This window comes from Parasteatoda tepidariorum, chromosome 8, assembly GCF_982258835.1.
Source record: "Parasteatoda tepidariorum strain Cologne lab strain chromosome 8, Ptep-v5.0, whole genome shotgun sequence".
Classification (NCBI taxonomy): Eukaryota; Metazoa; Arthropoda; class Arachnida; order Araneae; family Theridiidae; genus Parasteatoda; species Parasteatoda tepidariorum.
In genome coordinates, this window is record NC_141762.1 from 62494035 (window position 1) to 62513089 (window position 19055).

The window sequence follows — 19055 nt, forward strand, 5'->3', positions numbered from 1 at the left end:
AGCTGCTGTCTGGTTTATTTTAAGAATTTTAGCAGCTTCAGCGTGTTAAAGATATTTACTTCAGTACTTATTTCCTGTATTAAATTCAGCATTTGACAACTAAGAAAAAATTTTAATTTTTTGAGATTGCGTTTTTTGAGATTGCGATTTTTTGAGAGTAAGTCTCTCCTCTAAGAATCTCTGCTGAGAACCTCTTGAAAATGATTTCAAACCTGTTTAGAGGATGTTTCGCTTAACTTCAATGACAAGTTAATCACTTTTCTTTATCGCCAAATTGAGAAACGACAGAAAGTATTTAACTAATTTTATTCAAAAATAGAAAAATTAATTTATTGAAATTTAAAACAACAAAAAATTTTCAGTTGAATTATTCTGAAACTTTAAACCGATTCTCGTATCGTAGCTTAGTTGAGCCTAATTTTACATGTTTTTTTACATGTAAAACCGATTTGAGCGCTACTGTCGATATTTTTTTTCAGAAATCTGGATGACGTTTTTATTGCGTTGGTTTAAAATCTAGACATGCTTTTTTTTATTTATTTATTTATTTATTTATTTATTATTTTTTTAAATTGAAGTGGTAGTCGATATTTTTCTATGATAATTTCTTCTATTTTACTTTGTTTTGTTATTGTTTTGTTCTTCTCATAGAAAACAGAATCAATTTTGATGACATGGTGAGTTTAACACTGCTTATGCAAAATATATATACTACTTCCTGGAGTTTCTTTCTTGTTCGTTCCTTCCACTCGACAGTTAAATTCGGCCGAGAGGCTTCTTAAGAGGATTCTATACCATAAATGAAAAGTTTTAAAGGGTGAAAATTTCAATCCTGCTCCGCCTCGATTTTTATCTTAAAATTTAGAGAAAGTTGTGATCGGAGAAAAATCTATAGCAAACCATTTAATTTTTAAATGCTGAATAAAATCTTTTCAAAATAAACATGAATATTTGAACAAATTATTGCAGAATTATATATATATATATATATATATATATATATATATATATATATATATATATATATATATATATATATATATATATATATATATATATATATATATATATATATATATATATATATATATATATAGATAGATAGATATACCAAAAAGCCATTACATTATGACCACCCTCCATCTATAACAATGGGCTCGCCCAGGTTTTCATGGTTTCTCGCCCAGGAAAAATGTTTTCATGGGGCACATTAGGACCCATAATCCTCATAGAACAATCTACTTGATTACAATCTGTAAGCTACTTGAACATAGTTCATCCATTCATGGCAACAGTGTTTCCTGCGGGGGGGGGGGGTGTTTACCAACAGGATAATGCACCATGTCATAAGGGTCGAATCGTCATGGATTGGTTCGAGGAACATTCCAGTGACTTTCAAGTCATGTCATGGTCTCCCAATTCACCTCCAATAGAGCATTTGTGGTCTTACTTGGAAAACCAAATTAGTGCTGCCACGCTACCCCCTCGCAATGTGAGGGAACTGCAGGACCAGTTGGTGAGCTATTGGTACCAGATACCTCAGACTACCTATCAGCACCTTGTGGAATCAATTCCACGGCGGGTTCTAGCAATTTTGAGGGCTAAAGGTGGCCCTGCATGTTATTAGCAGAGTGGTCATAATGTAATGGCTCTTCGTTGTATATATGTATATATATATATATATATATATATATATATATATATATAACGTGCATCTTTTGAAACGGAAATCTTGGTACTTACAGTACGATCGTCCGAAAGTCCACCGTCTTCGCAATATCTTTGAGAAAAACATTCACATAAATTCCGGTATCCCTGAACTTCAGGCAATAAATGACATCTTTCAATAAATCTCGCATCTTCACAAATGGATGATGAGTTAAATCTGTAAATCAAACAAATATAATTTATTATAGTTTTTTCTTTTGATCTCAGGAAAGTGAGGAATAATAGGTGGTTTCTCTGAACAATCATCGCGCCTGTATAAAACTCATCAAATATTTTCTTCGAAAAACAGAATTTTGTTTAATTTGTTAGGGCAAAGGCTTTCAAGCTATTTAAGACAGTTAAACAGCAAAGCATAGAACTCTTTTATGTTTGAAGGAACATTTAATATTATTGTCAGATTTTTATCAAGTTGTGCAAAGCAAAAGTATTGAATTACAAATTGAAATAAGAAGTAGATTTCAACCTGAGAAATAAATTTTTTGCTCCGTTGGTATGTTAAATTTCACAGAAACGAAGAAATTCGGTTTTTTTTTAACGAAGAAAAGTACTTTAAAGCCATATAGATTTTTTATGAAAATTGTTAGCAAAAAAATGACAACTAATATATTTTAGTTCGTGGGCCACAAAAAAAGGCTTCGCTGGGCGGGTGTGGCCCGCGGGCAATCAGTTGGTAACCACTGTTATAAACCAACAAGAGGACGCGTTCTTAATTTGCTGTTTTTTTCAGAGTACAATGAATACAGGAATGCGGGTCAGCATAAAATATCAAATAATGACTTTTAATTGCATGAAAATTAATAAAGAATTGATGATCTCATACTTTTGAAGCAAAATTTTAATTAAATATATATTTTTTAATTTTTTTGTATTAATTTGCAGTTATATAGATCTGAGAATAACAGTTATTTATGATTGAAACTTTTTTAATTTACAAAACTATTTATTGATAAATTTTTTAATATGAATGAAACAATCTTTTTTTCGAAATTTTTTTTGGATTTTATATTTAGGTACAAATATGATTCCGATAACCAAACAGACTTTTTTCGAAAATTATTTGACTGCTTATTGTAATTAAAAAAATAATTTTGCTTGTAATTAAAGCGCTAGAAAAAATGAACATATAAGGAATACCGGTTTCCCATTCGCATTAAAGAGTTAAAAAATTAATAAATAATGAAGTATAAAATATTAATAGAAAAAAGCTCATTCTAGCAAAACTATTCATGCACTAGCTTGCAAGAATATTCAAGATTAAAAACAATTAAAAGTAATTTAAAAAAATAATTTTGCTTGTAATGAAAGCGCTAGAAAAAATGAACATGTAAGGAATACCGCTTTCCCATTCGCATCAAAGAGTAAAAAAATTCATAAATAATAAAGTATAGAATATTAATAGAGAAAAGCCATGCACTAGCTTGCAAGAATATTCAAGATTAAAAATAATTAAAAATAATTAAAAAAATAAGTTTGCTTGTAATTAAAGCGCTAGAAAAAATGAACATGTAAGGAATACCGCTTTCCCATTCGCATCAAAGAGTAAAAAAATTCATAAATAATAAAGTATAGAATATTAATAGAGAAAAGCCATGCACTAGCTTGCAAGAATATTCAAGATTAAAAATAATTAAAAATAATTAAAAAAATAAGTTTGCGTGTAATTAAAGCGCTAGAAAAAATGAACATGTAAGGAATACCGCTTTCCCATTCGCATCAAAGAGTAAAAAAATTCATAAATAATAAAGTATAGAATATTAATAGAGAAAAGCCATGCACTAGCTTGCAAGAATATTCAAGATTAAAAATAATTAAAAATAATTAAAAAAATAATTTTGCTTGTAATGAAAGCGCTAGAAAAAATGAACATGTAAGGAATACCGCTTTCCCATTCGCATCAAAGAGTAAAAAAATTCATAAATAATAAAGTATCGAATATTAATAGAGAAAAGCCATGCACTAGCTTGCAAGAATATTCAAGATTAAAAATAATTAAAAATAATTAAAAAAATAAGTTTGCTTGTAATTAAAGCGCTAGAAAAAATGAACATGTAAGGAATACCGCTTTCCCATTCGCATCAAAGAGTAAAAAAATTCATAAATAATAAAGTATAGAATATTAATAGAGAAAAGCCATGCACTAGCTTGCAAGAATATTCAAGATTAAAAATAATTAAAAATAATTAAAAAAATAAGTTTGCTTGTAATTAAAGCGCTAGAAAAAATGAACATGTAAGGAATACCGCTTTCCCATTCGCATCAAAGAGTAAAAAAATTCATAAATAATAAAGTATAGAATATTAATAGAAAAAAGTCATGCAAGCTTGCAAGAATATTCAAGATTAAAAACAATTAAAAAATAATTAAAAAAATAATTTTGCTTGTAATTAAAGCGCTAGAAAAAATGAACATGTTTGAAATACCGCTTTCCCATTCGCATCAAAGACTAAAAGAATTAATAAATAATGAAGTATAAAATATTAATAGAAAATTCAAGATAAAAAACAATTAAAAATAATTAAAAAAAATAATTTTGCTCGTAATTAAAGCACTAGAAAAATTAACATATAAGGAATGCGGCTTTCCCATTCGCATGAAAGAGTAAAAAATGAATAAATAATGAAGTATAAAATATTAATAGAAAAAAGTCATGCACTAGCTTGCAAGAATATTCAAGATTAAAAGTTACTAAAAAAATAATTTTGCTTGTAATTAAAGCGCTAGAATAAATGAACATGTAAGGAATGCCGCTTTCCCATTCGCATGAAAGAGTAAAAAAATTGATAAATAATAAAGTATAAAATATTAATAGAAAAAAGTCATGCACTAGCTTGCAAGAACATTCAAGATTAAAAATTATTAAAAAAATAACTTTGTTTGTAATTAAAGCGCTAAAAAAATGAACATGTAAGGAATACCGCTTTGCCATTCGCATGAAAGAGTAAAAAAATTAATAAATAATGAAGTATAAAATATTAATAGAAAAAAGTCATGCACTAGCTTGCAAGAATATTCAAGATTAAAAACAAAAGACGAAAAAACACATTTTTTTAAAAAAAAAATATTGCAAAATATTTGTTAGAATACTATTTTCTTCTCAGCTCGGACAAATTTTTGACATTTATTACAGATTGCTATTTATTTAGTAAAAGTTTCTGTGCATACTAGGGTGGTTTTTATTAACTGGGGAAAAAATTTCCCAGAATATTTCATAGCACCCCCTGAAAAATTGACAGCATACTTCACCGCATCACATTTATTATAAGGCGTCCCATTTATAATAAGGTCAGTGTGCTTAAAGGCAACACGATTTCTTATAAGTTTGTGACATTTACGTCAAACTCGACCTTTTATTTCATTTCCCCCCCAAAAATGGCTGAGATATTGAGACATCAGCTCTAAACAAATTTTTATTGCAGAAATTGAATTATCGTCTGAAACCTAAACAAAGATATTTCACTGTAGAATTTAGGGAATTTTTATCGAATTTAAGGTGCACTCAATGCTGCACTCAAGGTACCTAAATGCGACAGTGCATTTCTGTAACGTTTTTATTCAATTGCTTTTGTGTTTGTAACAATAAAATCTTACTATCAAAATTTCAAATTCTCTCCGATTAGTAAGATTGCTCCATTTCGGACACAATACAAGTTTAATTTGTTTCATCATGAATGCAGCAACATTTGTCGCCATTTTATCGCAAAATTTAGTTTATCGTTTATCGAATTTCCAAACATTTTAAATCTAACTTGAGTGCTAAAAATCTAACTAAAGCTCTGAAGGGGATAGCTATACAAATTCCTATCTTTTTTTTTCCTGTTACTTAAAGAATTTGTCACGATATTATCGTCGAAAGGAATTTATCACTATTCAAAATTACAGCCACTTTAAAATTAGCTAGAACTCTACAGTTTTAATCGCAATTCTATGTTGGATAACATTACAAGTTACAATCATTTTTTAATCGTTAAAAATAGAATTTATCGTCCTTTTAACGAAATATTGAGTTAATCGTCAATGGAAATTTCGAACATTTTAAGTTTAGCTAGAGTACCTAAAATACAACTGAGGGAGTTCTGTCCTGGATGATTTTATAGGTTCTCATCATTTTTTGGGTACTACTAGCAGAATGAAGTACGATATTTATCGTTGATAGGTTGATATCGCCGATATGTCACTGTTCGTCAAACTGTGACTATCAACACTTTTAAATTAGCTAGAACTACTCAATTTTAGTTAAAGCTTTATGATGGGTGTTGCTACAAGTTTCAATATTTTCTTATTGCTGTAAAAACAGAATTCATTGTCATATTATTGCGAGTTGAAATTTATCATCATTTAAAATTCCAACCAATTTTTTATCCATCTAATTTAAAACTAAAACGTGAATTAAAATTGCAACACCACCTTTCATCTTGACAAAAACGTAAGTTTCAACTATTTCCTGACAGTAACAAGCAAGATTTATCGTCCTATTATCGCCAAATAATAATTAACATCCACACAACTTTCGCCACTACTTAAATTTGTTAAATTTCGACTGCAGTTCTATGCCTTCTGATAATTGAAATTTCAATAATTTCCCAACCGTTGTAATAATAATTTTTAACAAAATGGAATTTATTGTCAATCACAATTCAAACAGCTTTCCGACTAGTGTGTTCAATTTTTAATTGCTGCTATGTGCATAGAGACAGTACAAGTTACAATTGCTTCCGAACGTTACGAGAAAAATTTATCTAATCAAAGTTTTGACAACTTTTCGACTAGCTACTTTGCTAAAATTTTTAACTAGATTTCTTTTTCTGATACCAATACAAGCTGCAATTTGTTTATAAGTACACATGTATAAATTTCAAGCACATATGTATAGATGTACAATGCTGTATGTACAATTTATGAGCCTGTATCCATGCATATTCTATGCACACGCAATATATTTATGTACGCAAATAGATACAATACATGTTGAAAAGTACATATTACGTACACCTATATACGTACAGTGTGAAGGAAAGGATCCAACCTGGGAAAAGCCAATTACTTTTAAACTAATGATCGGATCTTCACTTTCTAGTTCTCAATCTCAATGGTTTGAGGGAGTGACCTTTATTATGCAAATTAACAAATGCAGACGATATATAAAGTTACGAAATTAGATACAAAAACGTACTTTCTCTGACTAAACATATCTTTCTTTTACGGATTCAGTTTTCTGACCCCAAAATGCCGCCGCAGTCTGGGAAATGTGGTCTCCATAGTTTGTTCGACGAGCGGTTCAAAGCTTGGACTCCCTTAATGTTAGTTTTATTTTTTGTATATTTCGCCATATCTCGAAATTTCTTAAGCGCATTGAGAAATTTCGAACACACTTATAAAATTAGGTAATTTCATGCAAAATATCACTTTTAGTGATTATATATTATTTTATTTAATAATAGGCTAAAAAAGGTTTGAATTGTAGGGTAATAAATAGTTTACATCATTTTCAGGAATGTAATTTTAAACTGCAAAATACAAAATTTGAACGAAATTTGTCAAATAGTTCCTGAGAAATCGAAATTTAAAAAAGCAGCATTTTATTCTTGTGGCAATGACATCAATAGATAAACAATCTGAACAAAGTTGTTCACTTCATCAAAGATCATTTACAAGTTTATTAACATTATCAATGTTTTGTCTCATGGAAACATTTCGGTTCCTCTTCATTGTAGTTGGGATCGTCCGTTGGAGTGAGTATTTGACAGACCTTAGCCTCATAAATTGAGTAGAGTTTATTCCATACAGCTGCCGTTGTCTTGTCATTCACAAACGAGACCCAACATTGATCATTTAATATAGAAATCAGCAAACCATATGCTTTCTTCTAATTTACGATCTCGGTTTTTCGGTTATGGCTTAGGCTCCTTTTCAAAAACTGCTTTAATTTTTACTTAGAAAATATAGCTTTTATTCACTTACGCCACTTTGTGAAATTAGTGCTACAAAAGAAGACAACACCGAACATCAGCTGAAATTGAAAGAAATAAAAAGCCTGGATCAATAATGTAGGTAGTTACTTTATTTACGTCTCACAACAGCTGCACAATGGGATATTGGTGACGGTCTGGGAAACATCCTTGAGGATGATCCGAAAACATGCCATCGCAATTTTGATCCCTGCTTTGGTAGCCAGACGACATGCGCGCACAAAGTCGAGCACTTCAGGGTAGAACAGCTTAACGAGGACCGATACCATGCAACCTTTAACCCTATGCAAGCTGATCAAAGTGGTCACCCACTCGCTTACTGACCGTAGCCAGTGGTGCTGGACTTCAGTGCTCTACTGGGAACCGTTTTTCTACAATCATTTTTTTGCGTTACCTGGAGCACTCCTTAGTTGTTGTTGTTGTTCATTTCCGTCGCACTAGAGCTGCACAATGGGCTATTGGCGACGGTCTTTGAAACATCCCTGAGGATGATCCGAAGACATGCCATCACAATTTTGATCCTCTGCAGAGGGGATGGCACCCCCGCTTCGGTAGCCCGACGACCTGCACGCGAAGTCGAGCACTTTACGGTAGAACTGTTTAACGAGGACCAATGCCGCACACCCTCGGTCCCTACACAGGCTGATCCAAGTGGTTACCCACCCGCACACTTACCGTAGCCAGTGATGCTTGACTTCGGTGATCTGCTGGGAACCGTGTCTTAACGATCAGTTCACTGCGGGACCCTAGAGCACTCCTGAATCGACTTTTATTCAGCTGCTACTTATAAGAGATAGATAAAAAATTGTTTAAAAAACATGCTCTCCCAAGATATATGTGAATTTAGATATCAGTGGATCAGAGATTGACTCATTTATGGATACGTGACATACACAGAGAGTCACACAGTTACGAAGCACATTAGGAGAGGATTGGCAGAAAAGAACGCATGCATTTTCTGCGTATAGACATCTTAAATTCAAACTCAACATTCAATATTGTAATTGCAGGTGGATGTAGAAGAAAACTCTTTCAAATTAATGAGGTTACAGTTCTTCAACAGTTTTCTTTTCACTCTGAAGTGTTTTTTGAAGTTGTTTTGCCAAAGAAAATAAAGAAAATGCCACAGTTTAAGTGCCTTGCATTTGATGCAAAGTTATTATTTTAAAATACATCAATCATTTTACCGTAAAAAATTATCTGGGCTTTAGAACGATTAAATGACTTAAATATTTCAGAAGCTATTAGATATTTTTAAAAATTGCAAAATAGGCAAGATTTTTCTACTTACTTGAAAATTATGTAAGTCGATGCATAATTCTCAATTTTCGCAAATTTTTTTGAGCCTATATAAAGCATAGAGTAATAAATAAGAGGAGACGGCATGCCCGTACACTCGTGAAGCCTTAACCGCAACTGCGGCGCCATATTGGTACAACCAAAACACATCGAATTTCGTTGAACTAGAGCTGTATGTGTTTAAACATTCTTCAAACTGAGTTCTAAAATGTTCTAGAAGAGATTGTGTGTTTCTTTTAATAATTTTATATAATTTAAATTATTGTATTTATTAAAAGTAATTAAATCTTTTGGTTGTTTTTTTTAATATAATTCCTTTAACATAACTCTCTTTCCTAAAAAGCAGGGTTCGCCAAGTGGGCACACCTTAAAAAAACCCACTTGGAACGATAAGTGGGTTTTTTAAAAAGTAAAATGAAATAAATTAATAATAATGTTTTTATTAAAAGTTAGTGTTGCACATTTACTTATATATAATTTATTATGCAGCATAAATTTGTCAGATTAAGTTTTTTTTGTAAAGTAAAAGAAACTCGAATCTTATAATTTTGTAGTACTATTGAAAACTTTAAGTGGGTTTTTTCAAAAGATAATATTCTAATGATATTAAATCAAATAGAAATTTAAATAATACAGTCTGAAAATATCAATTTTTCAAATATAGTTGCATGCTTTATACTTGTATATTAATAAACAGGTTATAATTATTAATTCATATGTTTAAAAAAATTGAAAAGAAACAATTTTTTTTTTACTAAGTGATACAGTAACAAATTTAAACAGTTTTATTTTCTGAATTTAAAAAAGTAAGCTAAAACTTTTTTAAGAGAACTTTTTAAAATTATTTATCTAAAAATGAAATCATTTTCTTAGGGTTAATTATTTGAAAAAAATAGGAGAAGTACCTGATACTCTTTATAATTATATGTAATTTTAATTTCACTTTCTATTAATCTTATTATAAAAACATGGGAGACCATTAAATATTTATTTCAGTTTTTTATTAAAGTCAAATGTCAGATGAAATTTTAGTTTTTACTGATTATAAATATTTACAGATTATAATTTTATAATATATATATATGTGTGCATGTTTGATAAATATAGTAAATAAATGTGTGAAAACAAAAAGATTAATAAACTTGTTCCTTTTATACTACTGCATTTATATTTTACAATGCTTGAGTTAAAAATTGTGACACATTAATAATATGTACTTAACAGTAAAAAAGATTCAAACATATATTAGTGATAATGCGTTATTTAAATTTAATATAAAACACATATAACAAAATTTAAATAACTTTTTGGATTTATTTATCTTTTTAAGCTTATACGACACTTTTTAATAAATAATAATATTTACACAGTAAAACTTAAAGTTTATGAGCACTAAATGAAAAAACCCAATTTTCCCGGGTCGGGTTTTTTCAAACCCTGCTAAAATCAGCAAGTAATTATATATTTACTCATTGTACTTTCAAAGTGTTGACATTTAAATCTTGTACTTTGCTGGATTTCTATGTGCCTTAAAGAGGCTTTAGTATTCATTTTATCTTTTAAAGTTCCTTAAAAGCCTTAAAATTTGTTTCATCTGAGCCTCCACCTTCCTCTACTAACGTCTCAATTGCTGTGTCAAAGCTTTAATTTATTATAGAGCATTCATTATAGATAATATTGCCTGGGCATTTATTATAGAGCATTTATTTGCTCACCACTTCATGTATTTTGTGAATGAGATGGAGCATTTCATGAGTGGAGTTTAAACCTCAATTGGAAAATAAATATTCCTATATATTAAATACTCTGGGTATTTACCTTTAAAAATAAATACACAGACGTTGTTATTCATAAATTACAGTTTTGTACGCTTCATATGAAGTGCTTTGCAGAAGAAAAAGAAATTAGACTTCTCTGCTTAGTAATAAACAGTAGGTTATGGACTAGTTTTATTTCTCAAGTGTTTACTCAAATGGCTTAATGTTGATTATTGCTATTCTTTTAGCACAAACCAATATTTTTCCCTTTAAATATTCTAACTTTTAAAGCAAAATTCCGTTTCAAATTATTTTGTTTGTACTCAAAATAGTGTGATTTTAATGTGATATTCTTTAAATAAATTTTTATTTGGAAAGCTGCCTCCTTAAATAACAATAATATATTATTTTTAATGCCTAGATAAAATATAAAGGAACCTAAGTTCCTGAAAACTGCAGTAAAGTTCTTTTTTTAATTCAGTTGTAAAATGGAGCTATCTTAAAACATTATTTTTTGGGAAGAAGAAAAGAAACTAATGTTGAAAAATTGAATGAAAAAAGGTGTTATGTATTAATAACAAAACTATTTCAATCTCGTTTTCGAAATTTTCCAATCATAAGAGAAAAGTTCAAAAACAACCTAACTCTTCCTTTTGAAACGTGAGCGGCTCCGCGAAGTTTCTGGTTATACCAACATGGCCGTCGCTCTTTGACAGTTACTTCACTCGCGCCAACAGGGAAGGGAAGGAATGCCCACTCCTTCTTATTTATAACTCTATGATATAAAGCAACGCTGTAGTAACTTTTTGATTGTTGAAAATAGGACTGGGCTATAAATCGGTATATCGCGACATATCGATTTAACGCCTATATCAGCAAACCGATACAGCAACTTTCATTCCAAGCGATGCATCAGAAATCTGATTTAAGCCGTCGAGTGAAGAAGACGATATAACGATATAGCGATATAGCGATACACGCAAGGACTTTCTCTTACGTTCCGATGCCAACTCGCGCTGTGGAAGACGATATTGTTTCGTTATGTTGAGACGGCCTTGACTGATGCGGTAGAATCAGAATCACTTTTGAGACCTTATATCGTTATATTACATGTTCGTTTTCGCACCTTCGCGATTTGAAATCGTTTCTTGTAGATTATTTTCAATGGGATTAACTTCGTGATCGCCGTCGTAACCTTGTTCTGAACGCAATCTATTATTGAAAAGAATTTATAAAGAAAAGTTTCTTCATTAATTAGGTAAGTTTTTTATTTATTTTCTGACAAAACTTTTTTTATATTTTTAAGTGTGAAAATTATCGGAAATCTAATTTAAGGCACCCATAAGGAATTAAATTACAAAGTAAATAAATTTGTTAGGTTATTTTTTTACTTTCTTTTAATTTATTAAACCCTTTCGGATAAAACTTCTAATAATTTAATGGGCTTCTATTACTGATTTTAAATTTATAAATCTTGAGTTGTTTTTATTTTTAGAAATAAAGTTAAAACAAAACTTATTTTTTGGACATAAGTCAATAAACTTTATTTGTTCAAAAGAATTTGAAAAGCTTGCGAATTTTATTCATTGCTTTTTTTTTATTTTTTATCAATTACTACTTCGTTTTATTAGAGAGTAAAATCATTATTTTTTTTTAATTTTCGTTTTATATTATTAGTTAATTAGCTAAATATATTACCGAATATCACAATTCTTTTGTTTTTATTTTTAAGAATTTAATTAAGAAACTTTGCCTTACTTTGTTTTTCGTTCGTTCATTATTTAATTTAATTTAATTATTTATATGAAATAATAATAAAAATAGTGTTTAAGAAGCATTTTTTTTTTTTAAATTTATTTAGCTCTTTGTTTTAAGCATACAAATAATTTTTTAACGAACTTATTTTTTACATTTTGTTCCTATGCTGTTAGGTAAATATATTGATAAATTTCACTTTTATTTATTTTTTTATTTTTAAACTAAGAAATCTTTTGTTATTTGCGTGATCATTTTTAGAAAATATAACAAAACTTGTGTTTACTTCTTCATTAAGAATTTGAACATTACGATCGAACTTAATAATTCTGTAATTATTTACGCATAATAGTACAAGCAAATATTGATTTGTTAAAAAAAGTTTCTTTTTTTTTAAAAAAAAAACATTTTTAACACTTTGTTTCAAGTGTATAATGAATTTCTTAACAAACTTTTTTTTTAATTTTTTAAATTTTCTTTCAATAATTTCAGCTAGATATCTTTATAAAATTCCCTTTTTATTTTTAAACTGAGAAATCTTTCAGAGAACGAAAATTTTAAGAAATTATTACAATTCTTATGTTTACTTTTTAGTTTAAAATTCGAACATTTTTAATTTTAAACTTCGGCTTTTAGTCAATCTAACTTTTATTTTAATTAAAAAATATTTTGAAATTTTAAAATCAGCTTTTGTTTAATAACAATATTTTTTTTCCATTAAGGGTGTTTTAGGGGTTAACTTAAATTAAGACTGCTTATACCTTATAAACGATAAAGAAGTGCAAATATTTCATTCTGTATCTACACACATTTTTTCAATAAATATTTTAAGTAAGATTTGTACATCTTAGTCAATTTATTTAATATCTTTCTTTAGCAAAACATATATATTTTCAAATTTATAAATTGACTTAAATCAATATGCGTATGAAGTCTTGATAGAAATCTGACTTTCTGTGCCTTAAAGTAAATGAAATTCAAAAATACTATATCGCGATGCAAAACTGACGATATATCACGATATATAATTTCTAATATCGCCCAGTCCTAGTTGAAACAAAAAATCTCTAAGTTGTTATTACCGAATCTCTCAACAGTTGATAGCAATCACGTATAACTGTTACAAATTCACAAAAGTTATGAAAATAGCATATTTACACGCAAAAGAGGGTTATTCCATATTACGATTGAACCTTGGAAAAACAACATGAAGCTCGTCACAGGCTGGTACTCGAATGTTGCAATCTTTAAATCGTTAATATTTCTTAGAAGTAAACAATCCGGAGGTTGAATAAAGCTAGAATTATTTAACAACGGTCAGTGAACAATATCATTCATAAAAGCAAAAGTAATATCAATACTTGATAATTAAAGTGATTTCCCGTTACAGGCGTTAACAGATGGTGCTTGACGGCTGTTAACGAAAGATGGTGGTTGTCAAAAACTAATTCAGGAGGAGGGAGGAAAAGGAATCGCTTAGCAACAAGGGCACCGGCAGCGGGGTGCAAGGGGGTGAACTTGCACCCCCCTGGCTCTTTTTAAAAACAAAGAGACACAGAAAAACAATTTTGTTACAAAAAATTTTTATTACAAATATTTTTATTCAAAAGCAAATACTTAAGTAATTATTGATACATAACAATTAAAAAACTGTTTAATCAAACTAGAATTTTAATCGTCTTGTTTGCTGTTCAAATCTGTTTATAACTTTTTCAATGAATTCTGAATCATCGTTTATTCTTTTCTTATGCACACTGAGCATGCACAAACTTGGCAGATATCTAAGCTATGCTTTTAAATTTCATTTAATAAAATGTAAATAATATTATATTTTCTATTAGTTATTCAGTTTAACAAAGGTGTATAACATAAACTGACTTCTCGCAACTGTAAAACTTCATCAACATAATAAATACCAATGTTAAGCGTGCACAAACACGTTAGTATACGAAACTACTGTTCGCAGTTATTTGTGTTTCAAAGTCAGTAGCTATGCCAGCGTCAGCGCGATCGCCTCTCGGCAAAATTTGCAAGTACAGGGAATTCGTACTTTTTTTTAAACATTTTGCTAACAATGAAGAAATGTATCTTGAAAAAATGAACAGATGAAAGTATACATAATAACAAAACAAAATGTAATAGCAGAATATTTTAATTTTTCTTTCGGGGGGAGGGGAGGGTAGTTTGTTAGAGGGTTGCACCCCCTTTTATATTATTCTGCCGGCGCCCTTGCTTAGCAATCCCGTTTATGGTGGTTATTTCACGTTTGGTGATACAAACTAATTTGACTTCAAAATGAAATTTATTATGTACCATAATATTTTATATTAAGATATTTCTTTCTTTAGCAATAATGAAATTAAATTAAACTAAATGATTTTCTTACCCATAATCATTACATACGGTGAAAGACGGTAGCTCAAACTTATCAGTGTTTCTGACTGTAACACTCTCAACAGTTTCATATCGCCTATAGAGTTGCATAAACTCCCAAGTCTGGAGAACAAATCCAATTACACAAACAACGAAAAACAAAGTGCGCAATACTTTCAAATGAAGGCTGTTTGCAGACACAATCTTTGGAATGCCCGTTATCATTGAATTTTGGAGTAATTCTGATGAGAATTTCTGAAACGACATTTTATCTTTTCTGCTCCGCTTTCTTAAAAAGGGGAAAAATCTAAATTAAAATAACACAAAGTATTTTACATAAATTTTAGTTTATTTTATGAAAAGCAGTAATATAAATAGTTCAAAATTCAATGTCACAAAAATCAGTAATATTAATATTTTAAGAATAATGTTTAGTATAATTATTATGGCGGAGGTTTGTTCTCCGTCAGTAGCCGCTAATATTCGTATAGTGGAAAATAACTTTATACAGTCTCCTGGAGAGAGTATATACATATTGTTTAGCAAAATTTAGATTTTTTTTAATCATGATTGGTGATACAGAATTGCCATTTCTTCATCCAAAAAGGAAATCCCTTAAAGGGATGAAATCAGAATACCCTCTCATTATTGAGAGATCATACAGCCAGAATCTCATTTCTGACGGTTAGAAATTGAGACTGGGGATGCCACTAAGGGCACTCAACAAATTTGAAATTAAAAGTGAAAATAATTATTCCTAACGGACATCGAAAGCATGGGTAGGAGATCCAAAATTGGGGTATTACCAAAATATAACATTGCCAAAACAAAGCCAACCAGCATATCAATATTGGGTTTATAAGAACACCTTGGCGATCACGAGTCGCCAACAAAGAATTATGAGAATTATTACAACCACGCAACCGAAACATTTAGCGGTTAGAAATTTAGAAAAAAAAGTTATTAATAGATTTTTGTTTTCAATTAGAGGCGACAGTGAATTAATAAGTCTGCATTAGTAATGCAATAAAAAGTATCAGTTACATTGATCTAAAAGAGAAGAATAAATATTTTACGTTCGTTTTTAAAAGATTAATTCTTTGATTTACTTTAAATATAATTCTATCATTAAAAATCAGCTTAAGTAGCGAAAGATATTTTCAAAGGATAGAAAATAAATATGTAATGCCAATTGTTGCATTACAATTATTAAAAGTTATTACTTTCTATTGCTGCTTAAATATTACACCCAATGTTTAAATAAGTTTATTGAATGATTTTATTAATTGTCAGATAACAAAAAGCAGATCATTAGCTATTTATTATCTTTTATACTTTTTATTGCCTCTCAAAAATTTCCCTCTCTAATTTTTGCACAAATACCTAAGAGCCTTCTTGCATTCGCTGCGTCTTCCAGATAGTTAATACAGTTTAGGGGAGTTAACCATTTTTTTTTCTTATTAATTGACCTATAGTGAATAGTCATGATATTTTAATTGTTTTATCATAATTTTCTGCTGTGGTTGAAAACTTTCTAAAATATTTCTAGCTTTAATTTCAACTACTTTTTCTGGGTAAAATTAATGAAATTTGCCTTCATTATCAATTTCCTTATCCTTGAGAATATGCTGAAATTGGATCTAAAATGCTTGTCAATCTTTTGTTTCACTTTCAAATTTATTTCATTTGATTTTCGGTATTTAACATTCACGCCTGCGAAAATTGTTGATATGGATGGTTGTGCGGCGGTAAATTATACAAACAGTTAAAGAAAAAGACTTTCGAATGTTCAGATTTCTTTCAAATTTGAAAAGAAAGAAGAAATGGATAATAAATTACAAAAGATACAACTGGCAGCCTGGAAGTGGAGTTCTCTATAGTGCGGTAAATATTCATTTATTCATAACTTGTTATATTTATTTAATTACATAAAATAAACTATATTAAGCTGTTAGAATTCGCTTTTGAGTGCTTATTTTTGTCTATTTTAAAAGAAGAAAATTGAATAACCTTCAGGATTATTTGAATTGTACAGTTTTCACTATGTGCCAAATATAGGAATTTTCATTGGAAAATGTATTTATTAAGTATAAATTTAATTAAAATGTGATTTTCGCAGAACATTTATTAATTTATTTAACAGTTTTAAGTGTTTATCTGCAATAACCATTCTACCATCTCCATCTGCAACAACCATCTCTAAAATCGAAAATATTCGTCAGCACAGTGATCGGTGCAAACTGGGTGTGGAATTCCTACCGATCAGGCATAGCTGGGATTCGAACCCGTTTCACCTCATTGCAGGGCGAACGATCTATTTCCAGAACCATTGCCTTGTTTTAAGTTTTATTTTATTTTATAACCGTCGTTGAACAGACGACGCAATTTTTGGATTTACGACTACTAATGTTCAACTCTGTAGCCTTGTGATTTTGAACCAAATCCAGAAGACAAGGGAACTCCTGGATCAACTATTGAGGAGAAATTTGCCTTCGGGGAGGACTTTTTTTATGGAACTAACTTGCGTTTGAGTTACACGGAGAGGATGACCCCTCCCCCCACAGATTGTCTGAAGGCAAGGGGACTCCGACCCATAATCCTTCTACCACTGAGGATATTTCACGTCAGCATTGTGGTGCCGAGCAAGCCGGATGAGGATGTTTTTTTTTTCTTTTAAATAACCGTCTTTGAACAGCAGACCCAATTTCGGGTTTACGACAACTAATGTTCAACTCAGTAACCTTCTAATTTCGAAACATTTCAGAAGAGAAGGATCAGTTGATATCGCTCTTACATGCCATCCATATTTATATTAATTGAGCTTTCCTGAAATTTAAAAAATCATACATAAGTAATTGTTAAGGCATAAGCCCAGTGAAGCTCGTTTTTAACTAAACAAAGCAATAAGCTAACAAAAATCATTGTGTTATCAATTACATAGAGAAGAGTGTTGCAGCTTACACGGACCAGTGTAAACATTTATGCTTCCCAATATTTTCTAGCAACGTGCTAAAGAACGCTTATTTTGTTGAGCATATTTTTTCAGTCTATTTGATTAGAAGATGAAATCCCAGAATACTTTCATTTGAAAACAACACCATTGTAAGTAAGAAAAAGATATCATAAGACTTAGAAATAAAATAAAAACAATTTTTAAAGTGAATAATTTTTTTTTCCGGCTTAACAAAATGAAAACATTCTATGCTCGTTGTCCCTTGATACATACTTGGACTTGCCCAAGACATACATGCGACAGATCCTGTAAGACATAAATACATTTTCCTCACAATATTCCTTAAATATTCCTCATTTTCCTCACATACATTTTTCTACAATCCCTCACGCTATGTAAATTTTTATGCCCTCAGTAAAGCTTTATGCTTTTGAAATATTTGAATTAAATATTATTTGGTATTGTATTACGTTAATGAGTCATTTTATTATTGTCAGTATAATTAGGATACTTGAAAAATGTGTTTTAATAGTATAATCTCAATTGACAAACAAATTTAAAATCAAAGAATTTGAATGTTTGCTATTCAAAAGGTAACAACGGCCAACATTTTGCTGCGGATAAAATTTTCTTACTATTAAAAAAATTTTTGAAGTTTATGGCAGAATTCATTTCATTATCAGAAAATTATGTATTTATTGTCCAATACACAATTTTTCCCACAAAATTTCCAATTTTACTAACTGCTTTAAAAAAATTAAAAAGTTAAATTTGTACGAAGATTAAGCAATTACCTCTAATTAAAAAGAAAGCGTAGTCGTTTTTAGAATTCAATTATCATTATGTACCAAACTTTGTTTTGTATAATATTTAAGCGCTTCTTATGATTCTGCTGTGCAGAAAAGTTATTATATTTTAGTATTAGCAAAATTATGAAAATGACATTAAATGTAGAAAGTTAACTTATTTTAAATGCGGGCAATATTCGTTTCTTTCAAAATTTTTAGATATTAAAGTCATTGTTAATTTAATTTAGAACTAGAAATAAATTAATAAATATAGTATAAACTGTCTCACCTTTTCAGAGTTTTAGAATCCATCGTATACGAGAACTGAATAAAACAAAAAAGTATTGAACATTTTGTTTAAAATACATGATAATCGAGGAATAAAATTTCTCTACCGATGGTTTTTGAGCTTATTTGAATAAAAATAATCAAATAA

The 19055-nt window shown here is 29.6% G+C and overlaps 1 protein-coding gene across 1 annotated transcript in view; it reads right to left on the reverse strand.

The window, feature by feature from the left end:
* Positions 1-15179, reverse strand: part of LOC122271888 (uncharacterized) — a 60868-nt gene extending 45689 nt beyond the window's left edge. The window contains exons 1-2 of the mRNA XM_071181290.2: positions 14892-15179; positions 1744-1885 (exon numbers count right to left, since the gene is read on the reverse strand). Coding sequence (XP_071037391.2) covers positions 1744-1885; positions 14892-15145 — 396 coding nt within the window. The 5' untranslated portion in view covers positions 15146-15179. The remainder of the gene's footprint in view (positions 1-1743; positions 1886-14891) is intronic.
* Positions 15180-19055: the final 3876 nt, after the last annotated feature.